The sequence below is a fragment of the Netta rufina genome, assembly GCF_964035555.1.
Source record: "Netta rufina genome assembly, chromosome: 2".
NCBI lineage: Eukaryota > Metazoa > Chordata > Aves > Anseriformes > Anatidae > Netta > Netta rufina.
This window is the reverse complement of record NC_140124.1, coordinates 116302145-116320285: the sequence shown is the minus strand read 5'-3', so window position 1 is coordinate 116320285 and position 18141 is coordinate 116302145. Positions and strand designations below refer to the sequence as shown.

General features: G+C 36.7%; 1 protein-coding gene across 1 annotated transcript in view; it reads right to left on the bottom strand.

The window, feature by feature from the left end:
- Positions 1-309: 309 nt before the first annotated feature.
- CDH2 (cadherin 2) overlaps positions 310-18141 on the bottom strand; it is a gene marked incomplete at both ends in the record, with an annotated part of 118951 nt that continues 101119 nt past the window's right edge. The window contains 2 exons of the mRNA XM_084306887.1: positions 310-516; positions 7783-7947. Coding sequence (XP_084163013.1) covers positions 310-516; positions 7783-7947 — 372 coding nt within the window. The remainder of the gene's footprint in view (positions 517-7782; positions 7948-18141) is intronic.

Sequence of the window (18141 nt, the reverse complement as noted above, 5' to 3'; positions counted from 1 at the left end):
CATAAATCAGTACCATTAAAGCCTTAAACATAAAACTAATTCCGATCTGAAAAAGGTACAAAAAGGCACATAAAATCCCAGTGCTTCTGTACTGTAAAATTCAAGTGTAACTGAGCTCAATATTTTTTTCCAAACAGCATTGGATCACTGATATTCCACGGAGCCCAAATTGGTTTGCAGCCTATGCCAAAGCCTTCAGCAAGCACTTGTGCTAGTAGACTACAAAGTTAAAGCCTAGCTTCTGTATGCTTTTGGGGAATATCAGTTGAAATGTTTGTACTTGTCCAAAAACAAAGTTCACTTTGAAGTTCAGTCATCACCTCCACCGTACATATCAGCAAGTTTCTTGAAACGTGGGCCCCAGTCATTTAGGTAGTCATAGTCTTGCTCACCACCACTACTTGAGGAGTTAAGAGAGCTCAAGGATCCAGCAGTGGAGCCACTTCCTTCATAGTCAAAGACTAAGAGGGAGTCATATGGTGGGGCTGTAGGGTCATTGTCGGCTGCTTTAAGTCCCTGTAATCATGAAAGGGAGAAAAGAAAGAAGTAAGCTCTGTATCAGAGAGAGGCAGCAAGTAACTGGAACATCGCAGTGCAGTTATCTACCAACCACCGCCTGAGAAAACCAAGTTCTTGTTTGTCTGTGGTTCATGTCAAGCAGAACAGGATTCACTGACGGGTTTCCAGCATTAAGCACTGGACATTTTGAATGTAACTGTACATGCAGCTCTAACAAAACTGTAAGAGAACATTACTACACAAGGAAACAATGCTAATAAATATACACTTTCAGAGCTACACAGCTCACAACCTGAGGCATGAGCAATATGGGACTGGTTAAACAGACAGATGGGATAGGAAAAATATGCATGTTTGCAAAGATTTGCTTTAACAGCCATCTCACATGGCCAATAACATATCCACTGACATCGCTGGCCTGCAGGTCCATCTGTGTGTGCCAAAAGCCATATTTAGTCAGTTCTGCAAAATTAATGTACCTCTGTAGACTGCTGTGTGAAAAAGATACAATATGTTGGCTTAAGCCGTATGTGTTTTGCCACCCATAAGATTCTATCTGCTCTTCATAAAACACACACAAGAAAAGACATCAAAGCCAAATACATCACTAAAACCATTTCTGTTTCTTTGTTTCAAAGCAGTCATGTTATCAACGCACAAATACTGGGTCTTCAGTAATTTTAAACTTCTACTCTCTATGGCTGAATAACCTAAACTAAAACCAAAATAAATTAACAAGGGACAAGTAGGGAAAGAATGACACTTCTTCTAAAGAAGATACTTTTCCCTGTTTTCTTACATAGGTGCAAACCTAAACAATAAATTTAATTTTAGTATATGCAGCAATTGCTCTGTGGCGAGAGACATTTATTCTGGGAAGTTACAAGTTGAATATAATGGGCTGCAGCCTGAAGTTAAAAGTGAAAGCAAGCTCTCTTGTGTTTTGGATTTTTCAACGTCACAGTTTCTTCCACAGGATTAGCAATGATTCTTCAAGATCTTCTGCACTTTCAAGATGATCTACTCTGGCAGACACCAATGAGGAATAGTATGACTGCCAAAATTCTTGAAGACTTAGATAAGACTCTATGTTGCTCACTGTTAAAATAATTTTAACCAGTGCTATTTGTGCCAATTTTCTTTTCAATTTTTAATGGTTGTCTATTTCTTTAAAGAAACACATTCTTACATTCATTTTTTGAAGGATTAATGCGCATCCTTTTAATTATTTAACATTTTCATTAAAAAAAAGGATGTTTTTCTCTCAATCACGAACTGTTTAGTCTGAAAGTGATGTAATGGAAATAGCTGTTTTTCTTCCTAGATATATGCTAAAATAATACCATTAATTAAAGCATATAGTATTAATAAGAGAATCCTCATTTCTATCACCTAAAATAATTTAGAAGCGTGAAAAATGTACTAATTTTGCAAATCAATGCTGGAAAGGCCCAGCATATTTATCAAGCTAGCAACCTCCATTCAAGAACATACTTTGGACTTAAAATGATCATTTCACACATATAACAACATCAAGCAGGCTATCAATAGCCTGCACAAGAAGGATAATTTTGAATTATCTGATAAACGTAATTCACGATACTCATTATCTTTCTCTTTGGATTTTTTCCATCGTGATGGCCACAGTATGGACAAATAATTCAAGATTCCTAAAATGCAACAGCAAGCAAGCATTCTTCCCCTGTTCAGCTTCAAAGCTTGAAATAGTTCTAAGGCTTTCTCTCCGTTTCTGCTGCTGAAGCAGAAATGCAACTAAACTTCTCAGGCACTAGCTGGCCTTGCAATATTTGTACCTTCCCTTTAGCTTGGTTGGGGTGATGGAGTCCCATGCTTTTCGAACACAGGTGACAGGGAAGGAGAATAAGCTTGAGCTTAAGGAGTGCTGCAGTATGAATCTCAGGTGTCTGTGTGTGAAAAGTCATTTACAAAGGTGGTTTGGAGAGGAAATATTATTTCCCTGATATTCTGCCTAGGAACAGCCAGCTAAACATTGGATTCTAATTTATTAAAATCAGTGAACAAAGTATTTTCCTATGTGACTGCAGAAATTCTCATGCCTGTCAGCCATCCACACCAAGAAGGTAGGCAACATCCTTCTGCCTTTTCTTTCCACAGGGAATGTTGGCTTTTTGCAATTTGCTGCCAGGATTATGATAGCATTTAAAATTAAAACTGGTTTTGAGCTACTGACTTACGAGATAGTACCCCACTGACAAATGCACTGTTTCAAAGGTTGCTCTTACTGTGTAACCCATTTTCTTCAGAGAGCTACGGGCCGTGCTATGGAAGTACTGACTCAACTCCACAGCCCAAGTTACAATGATAGTTGCCCCTATCTTTTGGCCAAAAATTCCTCAGACTCACAGTATAACAACTGAACTTAGTCTTTAACTCTTCAAAAGACAACCAAGTTCTCTGCCATATTTGTATGGGAAGTTACACGGTAAGATAGTGAAGGAATACCGTAGTGGTGTTTTTTTACATTCCTCTCTCCTAAGCATACTCTCTGAACCTACTCAGTGCACTGCTTTGCTCCACTGCTGGGTTCTACAGCATGTCTGAAGCTGGAGATGCTCAATGTTACCTTAGGCAATGAAATCGACTTATGAAGCTCCCTGTGGTTTCAGTATTGCCACCTTTCTGCTTCCCTTTCAACAGGTGGTACCACAACGTGCTGTATTGGCACGACTGAGAAGGCAAAAAATGGTTGCCAAGAACTTCTCATTTTACTGAAATGGCATTGTCAACCACTTCTCAAAAAAAAATCCCTCAGTCTTTCCCAGATGTGCTCAAGAATCTCAGAACAGTGGATTTCTTGTATTTATTTAGAATACAAGTTCCTGATCTGAAAACCCAAAACTTTTATTATAAAGAGCAGATTATTCAACAGCTGAATTGCTGAGACACATGCTTAGTTCTCCATCTTTCAGGAGGATCAAGTCACATTTCTTTGCATTTGTTATACTTGCAATGCACAAAAGCAGACACAAGAACAGCTGATGTGAAAACCAGTAATGCCGTGACAATACAAAGGAGAGCTTGAGACCTAGAACAGACTGAGTAGCAACCTCACTTTTTCCTCTTCCTCCTTTACACATTTTGCAGAGGAATAGGAAAGACTACAGCAGTGTCTTGACTGAGGAACAATGGTAACCTTAAATTATGCTTGCTTGGTATGTGCAGCATTCTTAATTTGTCTCAAATCAAGGGAAAAAAGAACCCACAAAATCTCAAACTAACATGAAACTTTACAAAATCAGAGATCTAGCACTTCTATTTTCATTAATCCTACTACTTAATCGGGTTCAACTAACTTTTGATGAGAATAGAAGAATAGAGCCTTACCAGGAAATATGAAAGACTGATTCAATATGTTTTTCACTTGACAAGAGAAAACAGAAAACATACAGCGACTTTTACTCTGCTTAGAGGTGCACTGTATCAATAACCATTTACTAAGAATGAATTGAGGGTCCTCCATGTCCTCATGGGATGAGACCTTTAGTTTGTAATTTAAATTTAATTTACCTCAGGCTATGTCCTCTATTGATTATAAATATATTCTTAGCCACAAACTCTGCACCACAACATAATTTGTTTAAGATTTCTAAGGACAGCATAGGTGGTTTTTGAAAACAGGTTTAACAAAGCTTCTGCAAACAGGTCTGATTGATACTGTCCTGCAAATCCCGACTCTTCTAAGCATTAATTATGCTCCACACTCTGTAGGTTATGTTTTAAAAAGCTCAAAATGGAAAAAAAAGTCTACAGAGGATTCTTAATAACACATGACTTATTTCCCTGACTTGTTTGTACACTGAACTGGAAGAAAAGAAGGTTTTTCCCTCCCCCCTTAAATTAGAGATTCATCTATCCATTGAAATAGACAAAACAAGAAAGTCCCCGAGGTCATTTAGCTTATGCCTGCAAAACATATTTTGATTATAAAGGCACCTTTGGAACGTTCTTATTTTGGAAATTTCATAGCTCTGTATGTGTTATCTTAACTTTATAAGTGTTATAAAAATAATTCAAAGTTTTATCATACTTGTAACTTGTTTTTCAACTGAGAAGTCATTAGAACACTACAAAATACTTATACTTACATACTTCTCATTGAGTTAAGTAGATTTAATACAACTGATGACAGCTAGAAAGTAATATACTACAAAAACAAATTAAGTACTTCCGAAGGGAAAGAAACAAAATGACTCACTAGGTCTTTTTCACATTTTGTTTCTATGACTGTGTAATAGAAGTAAGAGGAAAAAAACACCCCATGCTTTCTCAGGTGATGGTAGCTAAACCCTCTAGCATCTGAAATGAATGACTATGGTTCTTTTTTGTCAGAAGCTGGAGTAATTCAGTGGCCAATCTGAACAATACTAGCTCTGTGTCTGAGTTACTGGTGAGCATAGCATTCAACAGACTAAATTAATTCCCACACGTGGGCCAGCATCCCAAAGGATCAGACTGATCAGCTACTCTGGGAACAGAGCCAAGTCCTCCAAAAGACTGGACTGATCTCCACAAAGCCTTGTAATCTTTTCAAGCCAATGGGGCAAATGCAGACTTCGTTACCGAGGTACTGGCAACTGAAAGGAAGCCTCTCTCTGTTCAGTTAGCAACTGGGCTAGTTTTGCACATGGTATGGGTTATGGCTGACCAAGGAAAAAATTATGGCGCGACTGGTAGTTACAGAAGAAGTAAGCTTTTTGCCTAATCATGTTAAATTTGGATGCAGAGGTAATGAACTTGCCCTTTCTTATCTTGCTATTTTGTTTTCATAGCTTGGCACAACTTCTGTCTGAGCTGTCCTAAGAAATGTCTGGCACAGGTTTTACCAAAGGTATTTCTTTAATTTACTCTATGTAAAACAGAAGAATTACCTTTTTTTGTTTTGTTTTGTTTTTTTCCCTACTGAATTACCACGTTGGGTATATCTTGCAAGGGTTGCTGACAATGAGCTGCAGGTGGAATTGTCTGAAGGGAGGTTGAAAACCTGTGCAGCCTGAATGTTTATGCTCCAGACACTGGTAATTTGGAATGTTAATTGTAATAGTAACTACTATAGTAAAATGCCAGATTTTTTTTTCTCCCAATAGACTTCTTAGAATCACATTTGCCACAGGAAATTTTAATATAACACAAATTAAGATAAAACTGTTGTGAGGAAATAAAATCTTAATTTTGCTGGGGCTTCTGGCAAAACTGAGCATGAAGAAACCTTGGCTGCAACTGTCTGCTTCAGAGTGAGTTAGGTGGAATGCCCCATAGTAAAATGAAACTGAAATCCTAAGAAAGAAATACCTTATGATATACATAAGCTAAATATATAATGGTTGAAACATAGAATATGCCTCAGATAGTTCCTTCCAATCAGAGGATATAATTAACTCACAGCTAACTTGAAGATAAGAAAATTGCCATGCTTTCTTTAATTTTATATATAATTATAGGGTTAATTTTATTTTAGAGTCAATGATATTATTTACGTTATTTTATTATATAAGAGTAGCTCGAAGAAGCCTTCTCTTTTAGGTGATGGGCAAAAGGAAACACAAAGAAAGGTATTGACCTAATACAAAAGAAGAACGTAAGAAAATGATTCTCAGCTTGTCAGTACTGTGATTATAAACATACTGAGTTAAATCAGGACAGCACCTACTGTTTCTACATCTCCATGTACACATTGATGCTAGATTCTTCAGAACTGACAACATACTGAGAAGCAGCATTGCAAGAAAAGTTTGCTGAGTAATTTATAAGTCACAGGAGGTTGGACAAACCTCTGCCCCTTTTCTGGCTTTCCAGAATTACTCTCATTCCTTGTCTAGGCTCTGTAAGAGTGAACTCTGCTGCATGGAAAAGGAAAATCAAGATATTGAGGTGTGTTCTTCGGGATATTGAGGTTAGTGTTCTTCCCCCCTACTTGCCTGGTCACACTCATGTAAGTATAGGATGGGAAAATGATCATCTGGAAGAAGATAGGCACAAGGAAGTTCTGGTGTGTACATTGTCTTGGTCAGCAACTGAGGTTTCTTATTCTCCCATGTGTCCACTGTTTTCCAGAAGCCAATAATAATTGTTGTATTTAGAAGTAAAAGGCATGCAAAATCCTCTTTGTTGAGCCACTTCTTTCTAATACAAGTCTTCCACAAACCCGGATACTTTTAAAAACACATTTAACTGGAATAGCTTTCTGCTGGTTATCTCCCTGTAGATACTTTAAAATTGCTTCGCTGTATACCTTATTAGGAGCAAACTCAATTTTCTGCAGCTTTACTAACACAGAAGAAAGTGTATTAGCCTGATTTTTCTTTAACACAAACAAGAATAAACATGTTTGCAAAAACAGTTCTCTACAATACTTGCCCAGCTGTAACTGCCGAAGAAGATACGTGAAAATTAGCATAATTAACTACTACTACTCATCTACAGAATACAGAATTATTAAACGATAATTTACAACTTAAAAATAATCTAAATATTTGTTTTCCTGCAATTAATGAGAACAAGAAATGAACTCTACTATCTCAAGTTTCACAAAACCAATGATTTAAGAATGACCAGTAATTAAAATAATGAAACAAATATTTGTAGTAGCATTTCTTTTACAACTGTGAGCAATCTGTATAATCTGAATCTAACATTTATCTTTATTAATTTGAAGAATCAAAGGTAACACAGAGACTTTTAAAGCTCTGTGACAAGTATTAAAAACACTTACATAACATTTAATTTAGCTGCCCTGCTCACTAATCGTATCTGATCGAATTCTTTTGGTCTTATTGAAGGTACAGAACTTCCACTGTTAATCTAGATTCAAAGGGTAATGTACAAGGAAAATGAGTATGAACTTCCTCCATTATTAAATTACTCTGAATTAATAAATGAATTTAGGCTAAACTATAATTTTGTTAGTCTATTTATTACTCGGAACCCACAGAATAATCCTGCTTGGAGATACTGTGGTTGCAGCTGATAACGTATTATGAATGTAATTAATACAAATATACAGAAGTTAATTGATGTATCTTCTCTTTCTGTTTGAATGAGTTAATTAAATTTGCCCACACTTCAAAAGAACATATTTACTTAAATCTAGCAAGACAATTTTAATTGTTTAAGTAAGTTTTAAAAAGTTATCATGTTCAAACATAACAGCTACTCGTGCAGAGCACAATTAACAAAATATAAAAGCTTATCTTATCTTAGGAGTAAACCCTTTCTTTCCTTTACCTCATTAATGAAGTCCCCAATGTCCCCAGGATGAGGAGCAGCTGATCTGACCGGATACTGAGGTTCTGCATGGATTGGCCTTTCATCAAGACGTCTGATTCCAACAGGTTTGATGGCATCTGGTTCCACAGTGTCAGGCTGTTGGAGCTGGCTCAAGTCATAATCCTGCAAAATATGAAGCAAAGAGAGTACATTAGGAGAATTTTAAACAATATCTGTCAGGGGAAACATGAAAAAAAAAAAAAAAAAAAAAAAAAAAAAGAAAATACAAGGAATCATTTCACCACAAGTTCTATTTTCAGGATTGTAACACTGAGAGTAAGTCTAAAACATTGTTATTTGCATACCAACAGGATGTTATTTGATTTATACTCCCTGAACCTACTGTTTTGATTCTATTCCATCAGATTTGTAGAGCTTCTCATAAATTTTCCATTGAGAAGGAAGGATTTGAGTAGTACTATTAAGAGACTAAACACTTTGCCTAGTAATGCTGATTTACTGCACAGAGCAAAGATGCCAAATCCAACTCTTATTTTTCTAAGCAAATAAATGCCAGACATTCTTATTCTGAGAAAGATGCAAGCGCACTGCTCTGAAGCGTTTTTGTAATACATTCAAAGAATGAGTTTAAGACTCCTTGCTGATTTCATGTGGCTTCCATAATATGAAAGCCAAAGGGGGAAAAATGTCATAAGAAGTACAAAGCTCCTCAGATTTGGTCTTAATTCTAAGCATTTTCTACAGATTACTTGTGGATCTGTTCATTAAGTACTTGATGCTGCAGTTTCAGACTCTGGCAGACTGATGAAGCTAGCATAGCAGTATGAATTTCAATAAGCAATATGTATGTATATAAAATTTTTAATTAGAATGTTTATGCGTTTAAGATAGGTATGTCTGAATACTTTTTGCACAGTGTGATGCACTTCAGCATTGTAATTCACCTCACTGTTGTCATGTCTAGAAGGTAGTCACGATCAAAGACGCTTTTGCACAAGGCACCGGTAAAAATGCCGAACAAGGAACTGGGCTCAAAGGCTTAAACTAAAGCCATCCACGAGCTACCCAGTAGACTGGGGCTCATGCCAACTCAACTGTATGCCTGACACCTTGCCCCACATATAACCCAAGCAGTTGAGGGGCACTCTAAATAAGCTATCCTGTCTTCAGTTTCTATTTTTCATCAGTGATTTCCTGGTAAAAATCATATTTGTAATCTCATTTTGCTGGAAACTGTGCAGAGAATTACGTTTTTATTGGTTCCTAAGTGACTCCTAAGGAAGAAATGCAAGTACATGCTTCTGCTGTCGCTTCATGGGATGTAGGTCCTTTTGAGAGTATTACCTACCATGACCCCCAAAACCAGACTTTTCAAAAGGAGGAGAGGTCTGTTGACAGCAGTGAAGGGTAGCTTGTTGGGTGCACTTTAACGATTAAATCACTACAACTTCTAATTTGTTACTCAGGTCCTCAGCTGACTGCACACACATATATATTCAAAAAGGTGGAACAACTTCACTGAGATCTGAGAAAACAGCTTTATATATTTTAATTAAATTACAAATTCCTTGGGGCAGAACTGCAACTTCAACCCTTCAGTTCGTCATGCACCAAACAGGGTAAGTGATTTCCATGAAGCAGTATGGATTGGAGAAAAGTAAACAGAACTCCTTACCTTTTCCCTTTTTATTATGTAAAATAAATCAAAACAGTTTAGAAACACACTATCAGAAAATACTATCGAAGAGAGAAGAATGTACTTTTTAGAATTTATAAATACGTAGCGAGTGCTTTTCATATCCTCCCTAAAGATAAAGGTCCAAAACACGAATGGGGATAATTGATTGATTTTTTTTTATTTTTTATTTTTTTAATACTAGGCATTTTTATATGGATGAATTTAAACTGGTATGGTCAAAGAAAAATACATTAAAACCAGGAGAGCCTCTGGTCATTTCAGTTTTATAACGATTAGATGTTTTCTTTTTCACCCATTCCAGTATGCAAACAGCTCTCTCTCTGATTAGTGGTCATACAGAAACTAAACAAGTTTCTAAACAGTACTAAACAAATCTGACAGAACCTTCCACATCTAAGGCCATTCTCCTGTATATATGCAGTTTGAGACATCTCCAGGCTTTATAGCTACAAAGACAGCAAAGATTGCCATCCTCAAGGCAACAGTGGTGCAGAATGTCTCCTTATGTGGACTCCCACTTTGGATTTCCTTTCTAGGGTAATTTATGGCACTGCCTTCCAGACTTCTATCAGAGGAAATTTATTCTGCAGGTCTATTAGTGTCTGGACAGGAAGAAAAGATCCATTCTGCTTATTACGACAGACTCTCAATTCTCTTGTATCATTAAAATCAATACCAACTGTACATCAGTCAGGTATGGCAAGTCATCCACCATCTCCCCAAACTGGCTTAATGCTGTACAAACACAGCATCGTGCAATGTCTCCAGCTGTTTCAACATTCTGTCTGAAGTCAACTCTACTCAATTACTGCAAAGAAAAAGAAAGAAATATGTTTCAAAAGAGCCAGGGCGTAAGCTATTTAGGACTGCTGAAATTCCATTTCTTTGCTCAATGTTGCATTCACTGCTAGATAAATAGGAAAACTTTTCCTGTATTTTCTAAAGCTCCTGAACAGACTTTCAGGTTTGTCTCAAGCTGAGTTTAACATAGTTAACTGCAGAAGTGACAGCTTAAAGGAAAACTGTGCTGTATCAGAGAGAAAACAAAACATGGTGGGTTAAGTTGGGACAGCTAGCCTGGAGCAATGGGTCATTATTTCTACTCTTATTTCAAGATCACAAGTCAACACTGTTTTGTCTTAGCTCCTGCCTTCTTCCATACAACCTGCTCATCATTTAAATCCGTTGAGGGACTGAGGAAGGAGATTAGGCCCTCTGTTGGAAACATACCTGAGCAAAGTCTGACAGCATCCAGTTCATATGGCTGCCAACTTTTGTCAAAGGCATTTATTTACTTGCTTCTGTTGTTTAGCCCTAACTTCATTAATTTTAGAATATCTTTCCCTTCCTTCAGTTTGAATTTGAGCAAATTCATTCAGAGGGTTTGATTTTTTTTTCTTCAAACTTCTGGATAAGCTCAGTTTGTTGATGGAAAGAAGCAGCTAATACTAGATTCTCTCTGTTGGAACATAGCTAAAACCTGTCCATCTCTGGCATCACTATTTTACTTCTTGCTGAAATAAATCCCATCATCTGTACTGAAGCAGAAAACCTTCTTGTTTTGATTTGCTTTTGGTTTATAGAAAGGAACTAACATCAAGATGTGCTAAAAGAGCATTTTATCAGAAGTTACAACTTCTGATGAAATTTACTGATAAAATTATATAATATATATCAATCAATATCTATCTATATATCAATATGCATCAATATAATTAATCTCTCAAATCTCCCCTACCCCAAAACCAGCCCAATTATAAATACTGACCTTATTAACTATTCACTTGGTTTAGACAGCTTTAAGCAGAGACTTATACCATTACTAGCTCTGATCTTGTATTCCTGAAATGTGAGATCCAAGGCAGACAAGAGACAGTACTAAATATCAAAACCAGCTAGCTAAGCCCTACAGACTAACAACCTTACCAGATGTGTAGACAGAAGGGTCCAAAACTTCTAAAAGCTTTTCTTTAAAACCTTTACACAGTAACTGGAAGCATAGTCCAAGTATTTCAACTTGAACAGAAGAAATGTCCAGAATAGAAGAAAATGCAATTGAAAATCTAATTTTATATTCCCGGTAATCACTGATTTACAAAGAAAAAGAAAATGCAGTCTTCAAAGTCGTTCTCCTTAAACAACTTCCTCTTGTGCAAGGCAGCTATTCATTTAACAATGCTTGAGTAATAATCCCTCATGCAGCAGTCATCAGCTATGGCCGTAGGAGAGAGATACCTTAAAAGAAGTACCTCACTTCCTGACTGTTACCAGAGTCTACAATCTCTGGAAAGAGAAGAGGGGAAAAAAAAAAAAAAAAAAAAAAAAAAGAGAGATTATCCAGGAAATTGAATTAGTCATAAGTTTCTAGTTAACTTTTTTTTTTTCCCCTCCTTCCTGGATTAGCTGTTTCGATTATGTTTAAATTTTAGAAGTTTATGGCAAAAGCTTAAAGTGTATTATGCTAACTAGACCTGCTCAATATGAATACTCACTGAAACTTAAAGAAGAATTCCAAACAACAGATTCAAATTTAATAAAACCATATTTTTTTTATGCATATATGAGATTGATCCCCCTCCCAAGACATCATATCCATCCCCGTATCCCCATGGAAGAAATCATCAATTTAATTGTCACTAGGTTCACTTACTTTGACTATGACAGCTGTGAGTGACATTCACTGGACAAAACCAGCTGTAGTGGTCTAACCACATGTAAAAATGCTGCTTTACATTATCAGAAGTTTTCATTTCATGCATCCATTTTACAGGATGATACGTTAGCATAAACTCAATTTTATTATTGTGTTAGGGGAACAGAGGAAACTATGACTTGAAGTACCAACAGATAAAACACACATTCTGCTTATCCTCTGTGTTGCAAAGACAATTTCTGTCTACTCCAGTACAGAATTGGGGTGGAAGGAAGAAGGGAGGCAGTATTTTATACAGGTAAGCGTTCCACCTTTAAAGGTCTTTTAAAAACAAATAAAAGGAAGTAAAAAACAATCTTGCTACATGTAACCATCCTACTCCAAAACCACCAAACGTGGTCCTAAGGCAATATTGCCTGAGTTCTGCAAAATGCTCCAAACCCCCTAAATCTTACATCTGCTGAAATAACAGGACTTCCAGAAAGGCAAAGCACACAGGTCTGACTAGATGCAGACTGCAAGTGGAAGACTGGTTAAAATGCCTGCGCTAACAGTTGTTCTTTATTTGCAATTCATTTTTTGATTACTTTCTGCCGTAGTGCTTTTCCTATTTGTTTTTATTACAGACACATCTGGAGCATTACAAGTTAATCATTTTTAAGGTAACCAAGAAGCTCGCTTGTCTTTTTTAATAATAAAGAAGGTGGAAGTTAAACTTGAGCTGCAGATAAAACACAGTAACAGGCGCAGGTTATAGGTAGGATAAAATAAAATAAAAAACAATTTTGTAATGGCATTATGGAAACATTTCTTTTCCTATGATGAGATAAAGATTCACCAAGGAATGATAATAATTCCTCCACAGGAGCACTGCATGAGTCAGTCATTCAAAAAAAATAAACTCAATGTCTTACTAAGCAAACACTATTCTCAAAATAACTTCCTCCTAATTATAATATTGCAGATGCCTAGGGATATCTTAACAACAGTTATTTCTTTCATTATCATAAAATATTTTCCAATCTTATTGTAATGCAAAATAAAGGTTAAGAAGTGAGTGTAAATGATCTGAACACTCAGGATGGTAAAAATAAAATACAGTCATATGGATTTATAACATTGATTGAGTAGTTCAGAAATATTGTCGTTTTTACAATAGGTTGTGGCAAGATCCAGCATACAAAGCTAATGTAATTGTAAGATGCAAGAATCTAGAAAGTTACAATAAGAAAAGGAAAAACTAGCACCACCTACCAACAAAAATCCAACAAAGTCCAATGGATTATTCAATTTGTTTTTATCAATGACTCACAAATGCTAGAACAAAACTATCTTTTTTACATGTCAGCAATCCCTGTTTGAATTTAATCCATTCACACATAAAAATAGTCCATTACGTATTCATGCTATTATCATCTTTAAAATAACTATTGCTATTTTATTTCTCTCTATATATAAGGTGAAATAAAACATGACAAAAAGCAAAATATTGACTCATGTCTGAACAGACTGTAAGGAAAGGCAATTTAGGAAGAAGCAAGCAGAGCTCTTACTAAGAAAAATACTTTGAATAATAGTAAAATTACTGTTTTAGAAACTCTTGTACTAAAGAGGTGTGATGGTCGGATTAAAATACCCATTCAGAACAGCTGATCTGCAACAGTTTCAAGGCATACCACTTGCTCTGGCAACTTGCTTCAACAGGACCGCTTGCATAACCAAGTACTACTAAAATTCAGGAAACACCACAGAAACGGGCTTAAAGGAAATGTGAGGAGCACATTCTGTAATTTACTACAAAAGATATATACAAAAACAGTTAAATGGAAGAAAAATGCATGTGAGTTATCAGGCTGACATAAGCAGTAAGCATCCCCAGTTGAGCACCAGCTGCCTCCACGTAAATCACATAAACGGCCTGAGACGTGGTAAAATGAATTAGTGATGTTTATGGGTTGTGATCTGCTATCCTCGTGAACTCTGCAGCAGACATGGGCTAAGTGCTTTAACACTCAGACAACATAAGGTTTTGGTATTTTGAACTGACAATAGTGTCACTAGTAGAGTGCACATCGTGTCAGGGGGAGAATATAAGTTGTTCGTCTCTCACACTTCCCGTTTGCTAACAACTACAGGCTCCAAATCGTGTGGCCCATTAATAATCAAGACTGTCACTCCCAGCTTCTGAAGGTGTACTTACACTTGATGTATCTATCCATTTCAGAATATAGCAAACTGCAATGCCCCCACCCCAAATTGCTGGGTTAAACATTCGGATGGAATTAAAAACACAAACCCTCCCCCCAAACAACAGGAAAACCAGTCCCACTGACTCCTGTGGAGTGGTGATGACTCAAAGCCACTCACAGTCTAGCTCCTATAGTAGTCAGGTAGCCAGATTGTTAGAACTGGAAAATATTAAACAAAATCCTGGGAAGAATCACAGACTTTCTGAAGCATTTTTTCTCCCTCTCATTCCTCCCTGGTCTGCCCCCCCTCCCACCTCCTTTCAGCTGTTACAAAAGTGATCTTTCCTGGTACCAGGAAAAAATGTTCTTGTCTGGAACAGAATGTGTGCTATACAGCTGTCAGAGACAATTTTTCAATCCACATTTCCAAGAAACAGAATTTTAGGTGAAAGAAGTCCAGAAAACAACTATTTTTGACATTGCTCTGCAGCGGTGCAGTGGGGAGTAGGCTACCATCAGTTCTGACAGACAGCTGTAGAGCTTTTCTGGCTTAGGGAATTAAAAGCATTTTTCTCAACTGTGGTGGAAATCGCATAACACTGTATAGATCATTCCAGGCTCGAGGAAGACAACGAATCATTCCAGAACATCAATTTTCTTTACAACCATTCAGCTTGTCAGTGAGAAAAACAGGCTAAGAAGGCCTCAGATCAGATTAACATGAGACTTTCAAAGACAGAGTAAGTGGATCTTTTATGACAAACTTTGTATCAGAATTTCTTCAGAATTCTAGCTTAAGGGAAAACGAAAAAGAAAAAGCACACAAAAAACACAAGCAGGAATTCCACTTTGCTTCTGACAGCAGCTACGACTCAGAGGAACAAGCTGGAATTTGGAACTCATCAAATTTGTTACTGGATACACTGTTCTGATTGCATGGACAAAGTGTTTGAAAGGTACATGCTGAGCATGCTTTAGGAGTTTCTCAGTCTGTCGTGATAGTTCAAAAACCTATATAAAAAGTATAACTTCCTTAAAAAAAAACAAACAAACAAGACAAACAAACAAACAAAAAAAACCCTCTAAGCAAAACCAGAAGTCTAAAAGTAATTTGGTTTATGATTCTGAGAGTCTTAAGTTTATCACTTATCTTGGGGCATTAACAAACTGTCTTCCAGTCACCTAAACATGTGGCATAAAGAAGATGATGGTGAAGCCACACTATGTAATGTATAATCATCTTCACATATTCATTCAGAAAAGGAGCTGGTTTTGAAAAGGTCTAAGTAATTTGCTTGTTATAAACAGTAAAAGGAATTTTAAGAGGTAAAGATTATGAAAATATCAGAACTTAACATATTCTTTGCTTTCACTAAGACTCACAAGAAGCTTTGAGCATACCCTTTTGTTTTGCTGCATGATAAGACCCTGTGCTCCTGAGTCACCCTAGGCAATGCCTTCCACCAGAGCTGCTTGTTCAATCAGTGCTGATGGTTTTGGGAACAGCGCACCAAAAAAAGTTAATATTGACAGAGCATTTTACTCTGTCATTTGCTGATGCCTTGTGGATGCAAGGTTGACGTGAAGCAATTTTTCTTGATTTTAATAGAACAGTAGCCCTATGAGGCCTCATTCTGAAAATAGATTTTGATGTAAGTCTTATATGCTTTTTTGGGAACACTTAGCTTTGACACTTTAACACATATTTTAACTTTGACAAAAATGCAAAGGTCTTGATAGCCAATGCCTACTGTCTGCAGTGTTCTACATACAGCTTTCCTTGTACACAATTTTGCTAAGAAAAAATGAGATTATTACTTGTAAGGAACTTGTTGATACACTCAGTTTAATATACAATATACTTAGTACTTAAATTTCATATAAAATTATGTGCAAAACCAAATTAATCTAAATTTTACATTGCAAAATGTCAAACCAAAATAAAGTTAAAGCAGCTCCCTGAAAAGAATATATTGCCCATCATCTACTGTAGATAGAAAATTAGGTGCCTATGAAAAGTTTGTGCTCTCTATTCACCCACAGGAATAAATTCCTAATTTTTGAGCTTTGAGAGAAGCTTATCCATTTTTTGCCTACACAATTGTCTTAAAACATAAGTGGTTATAAAAGCGTGCTACATTTTGTGGGTACTCTTACTTTCTGTTCCTGTGACATCTCTTACGTTTGAGTGTACAAAGGCTTTTTTAGCTCCTCAGACACTAACATTCTACTGCTCAGTGGATCAGGATAGGGACCAGTGTACTTGAACTATGTGGCTGATAGCTATGATAATTTGCAAGAACAGCTTTAAAAATTATCTAAAGAAAGCAAGCAGAGGTTTTGTGGCTAAAAATCCTTCTATTTTTATGAAGTCCTTAAACTTCCTCTTGTCTAGGTACTTCATCACCTCATTTTGAGAGGAAATACTTCTCATTTCCCATTTCCCATTTTTTTACCACTTTATTGCTTCTCCACCCATTGACAGTTCTTCCTGCATGCACTATGCTCATTCATAGCTGCGAAAGGCTGCATTTATGGACGGTTTATACCCTGCTAAATCTTTACTGCGTTCACACGTTATCTCCTGCTGTGTTCCCTTGACTAATTCTCTCATGGAGACAGCACATTCACTTCAGAGGAGCACAGTGCACAATGGATGGAGGAGAGACTTGAGCACTATTTCTAAACTATTAAGTATTTTTCCCTTCTCTGTGCTGTTGCTACAAGTCTTCAGATTTCTGATCTGCAACACAACTTCTCCCAGCACTCTTAAAGCATAACCTGTATCTTCCTAATGAACAGTATACGCTCTGAAAACTGCTGACTCTGTCCTGAGGACCGTGTGGTCAATAACTAAAAACATAACCACATGAAAATTTCTAAGCAGATACTCCAGGAAATTGTGTGTGGACAAGAGCTGGAGATGTGAACTGGAAAATTAGTTCTCACAGGTCTGAATTTTCTTAATTCTTTTTCATCTTGTAACTCTTCTGTGCGGGAACAGATGCGCAAACTGGGTACAGTTCTTGTACTCAAACCGTATGCAAACAACTGGAATACACGCAGTCTCACAGGGTTGCCTTTAATTTGTTAACATAAATGATTTTCAAAAACTGCGTAAGCTGAAGTTTCCTTTGCTAACTGCTTAGAATGCAGTTAAACTGCAGTTAAACTTAGAATGCAGTTTACTATGCAGAAAATCCAGGAAGTAGGAACAGTACCTGGGGAAATGCAGGAAGCCTGGAAGTTGTAAGGAGAACACCAATTTCAGACAAACAAACAAAGGAGAAAAGAGAAGCTATACATGTGTGTATCAGTGAAGGGAGACACTTTTCAGAAAACTGAAGCACTGGATGGATGTGACTCAGGTTATGTGGAAGAATTATACTTAATTTTTCAAGGCTTTTTACTGGAAAATTTCTTAGGCTGTATTATATGCACTGTTCCCTTCGTAATTGTTACACTTACTTTTACCACTAATAACATGCAGAAATCTACTATTTGTCATGCTCATAAAACACTTAATAAACCTCCTCTGAAGGAAAGAAACCACACTGCTTGGAAATTCACTAACTCAGAGAGAGAGGAAAAAAGTTTTTCTTAGCATACACACATCACTCCTAGTTCTCCAACATATCAACAGTGGTTCAAACAGAGGTGATGCGAGAGTAAATGCATATGGCACCTGCCTGGAAAGGTATTTGAATAGACACAGATGTGCAGTGACAGCTACTTGAAACATAAATACTTTCCAAGCTGAAATCAGCCAATCTGTCAATAGCCAACATTACCATACATACAGAAAGGCATTCACC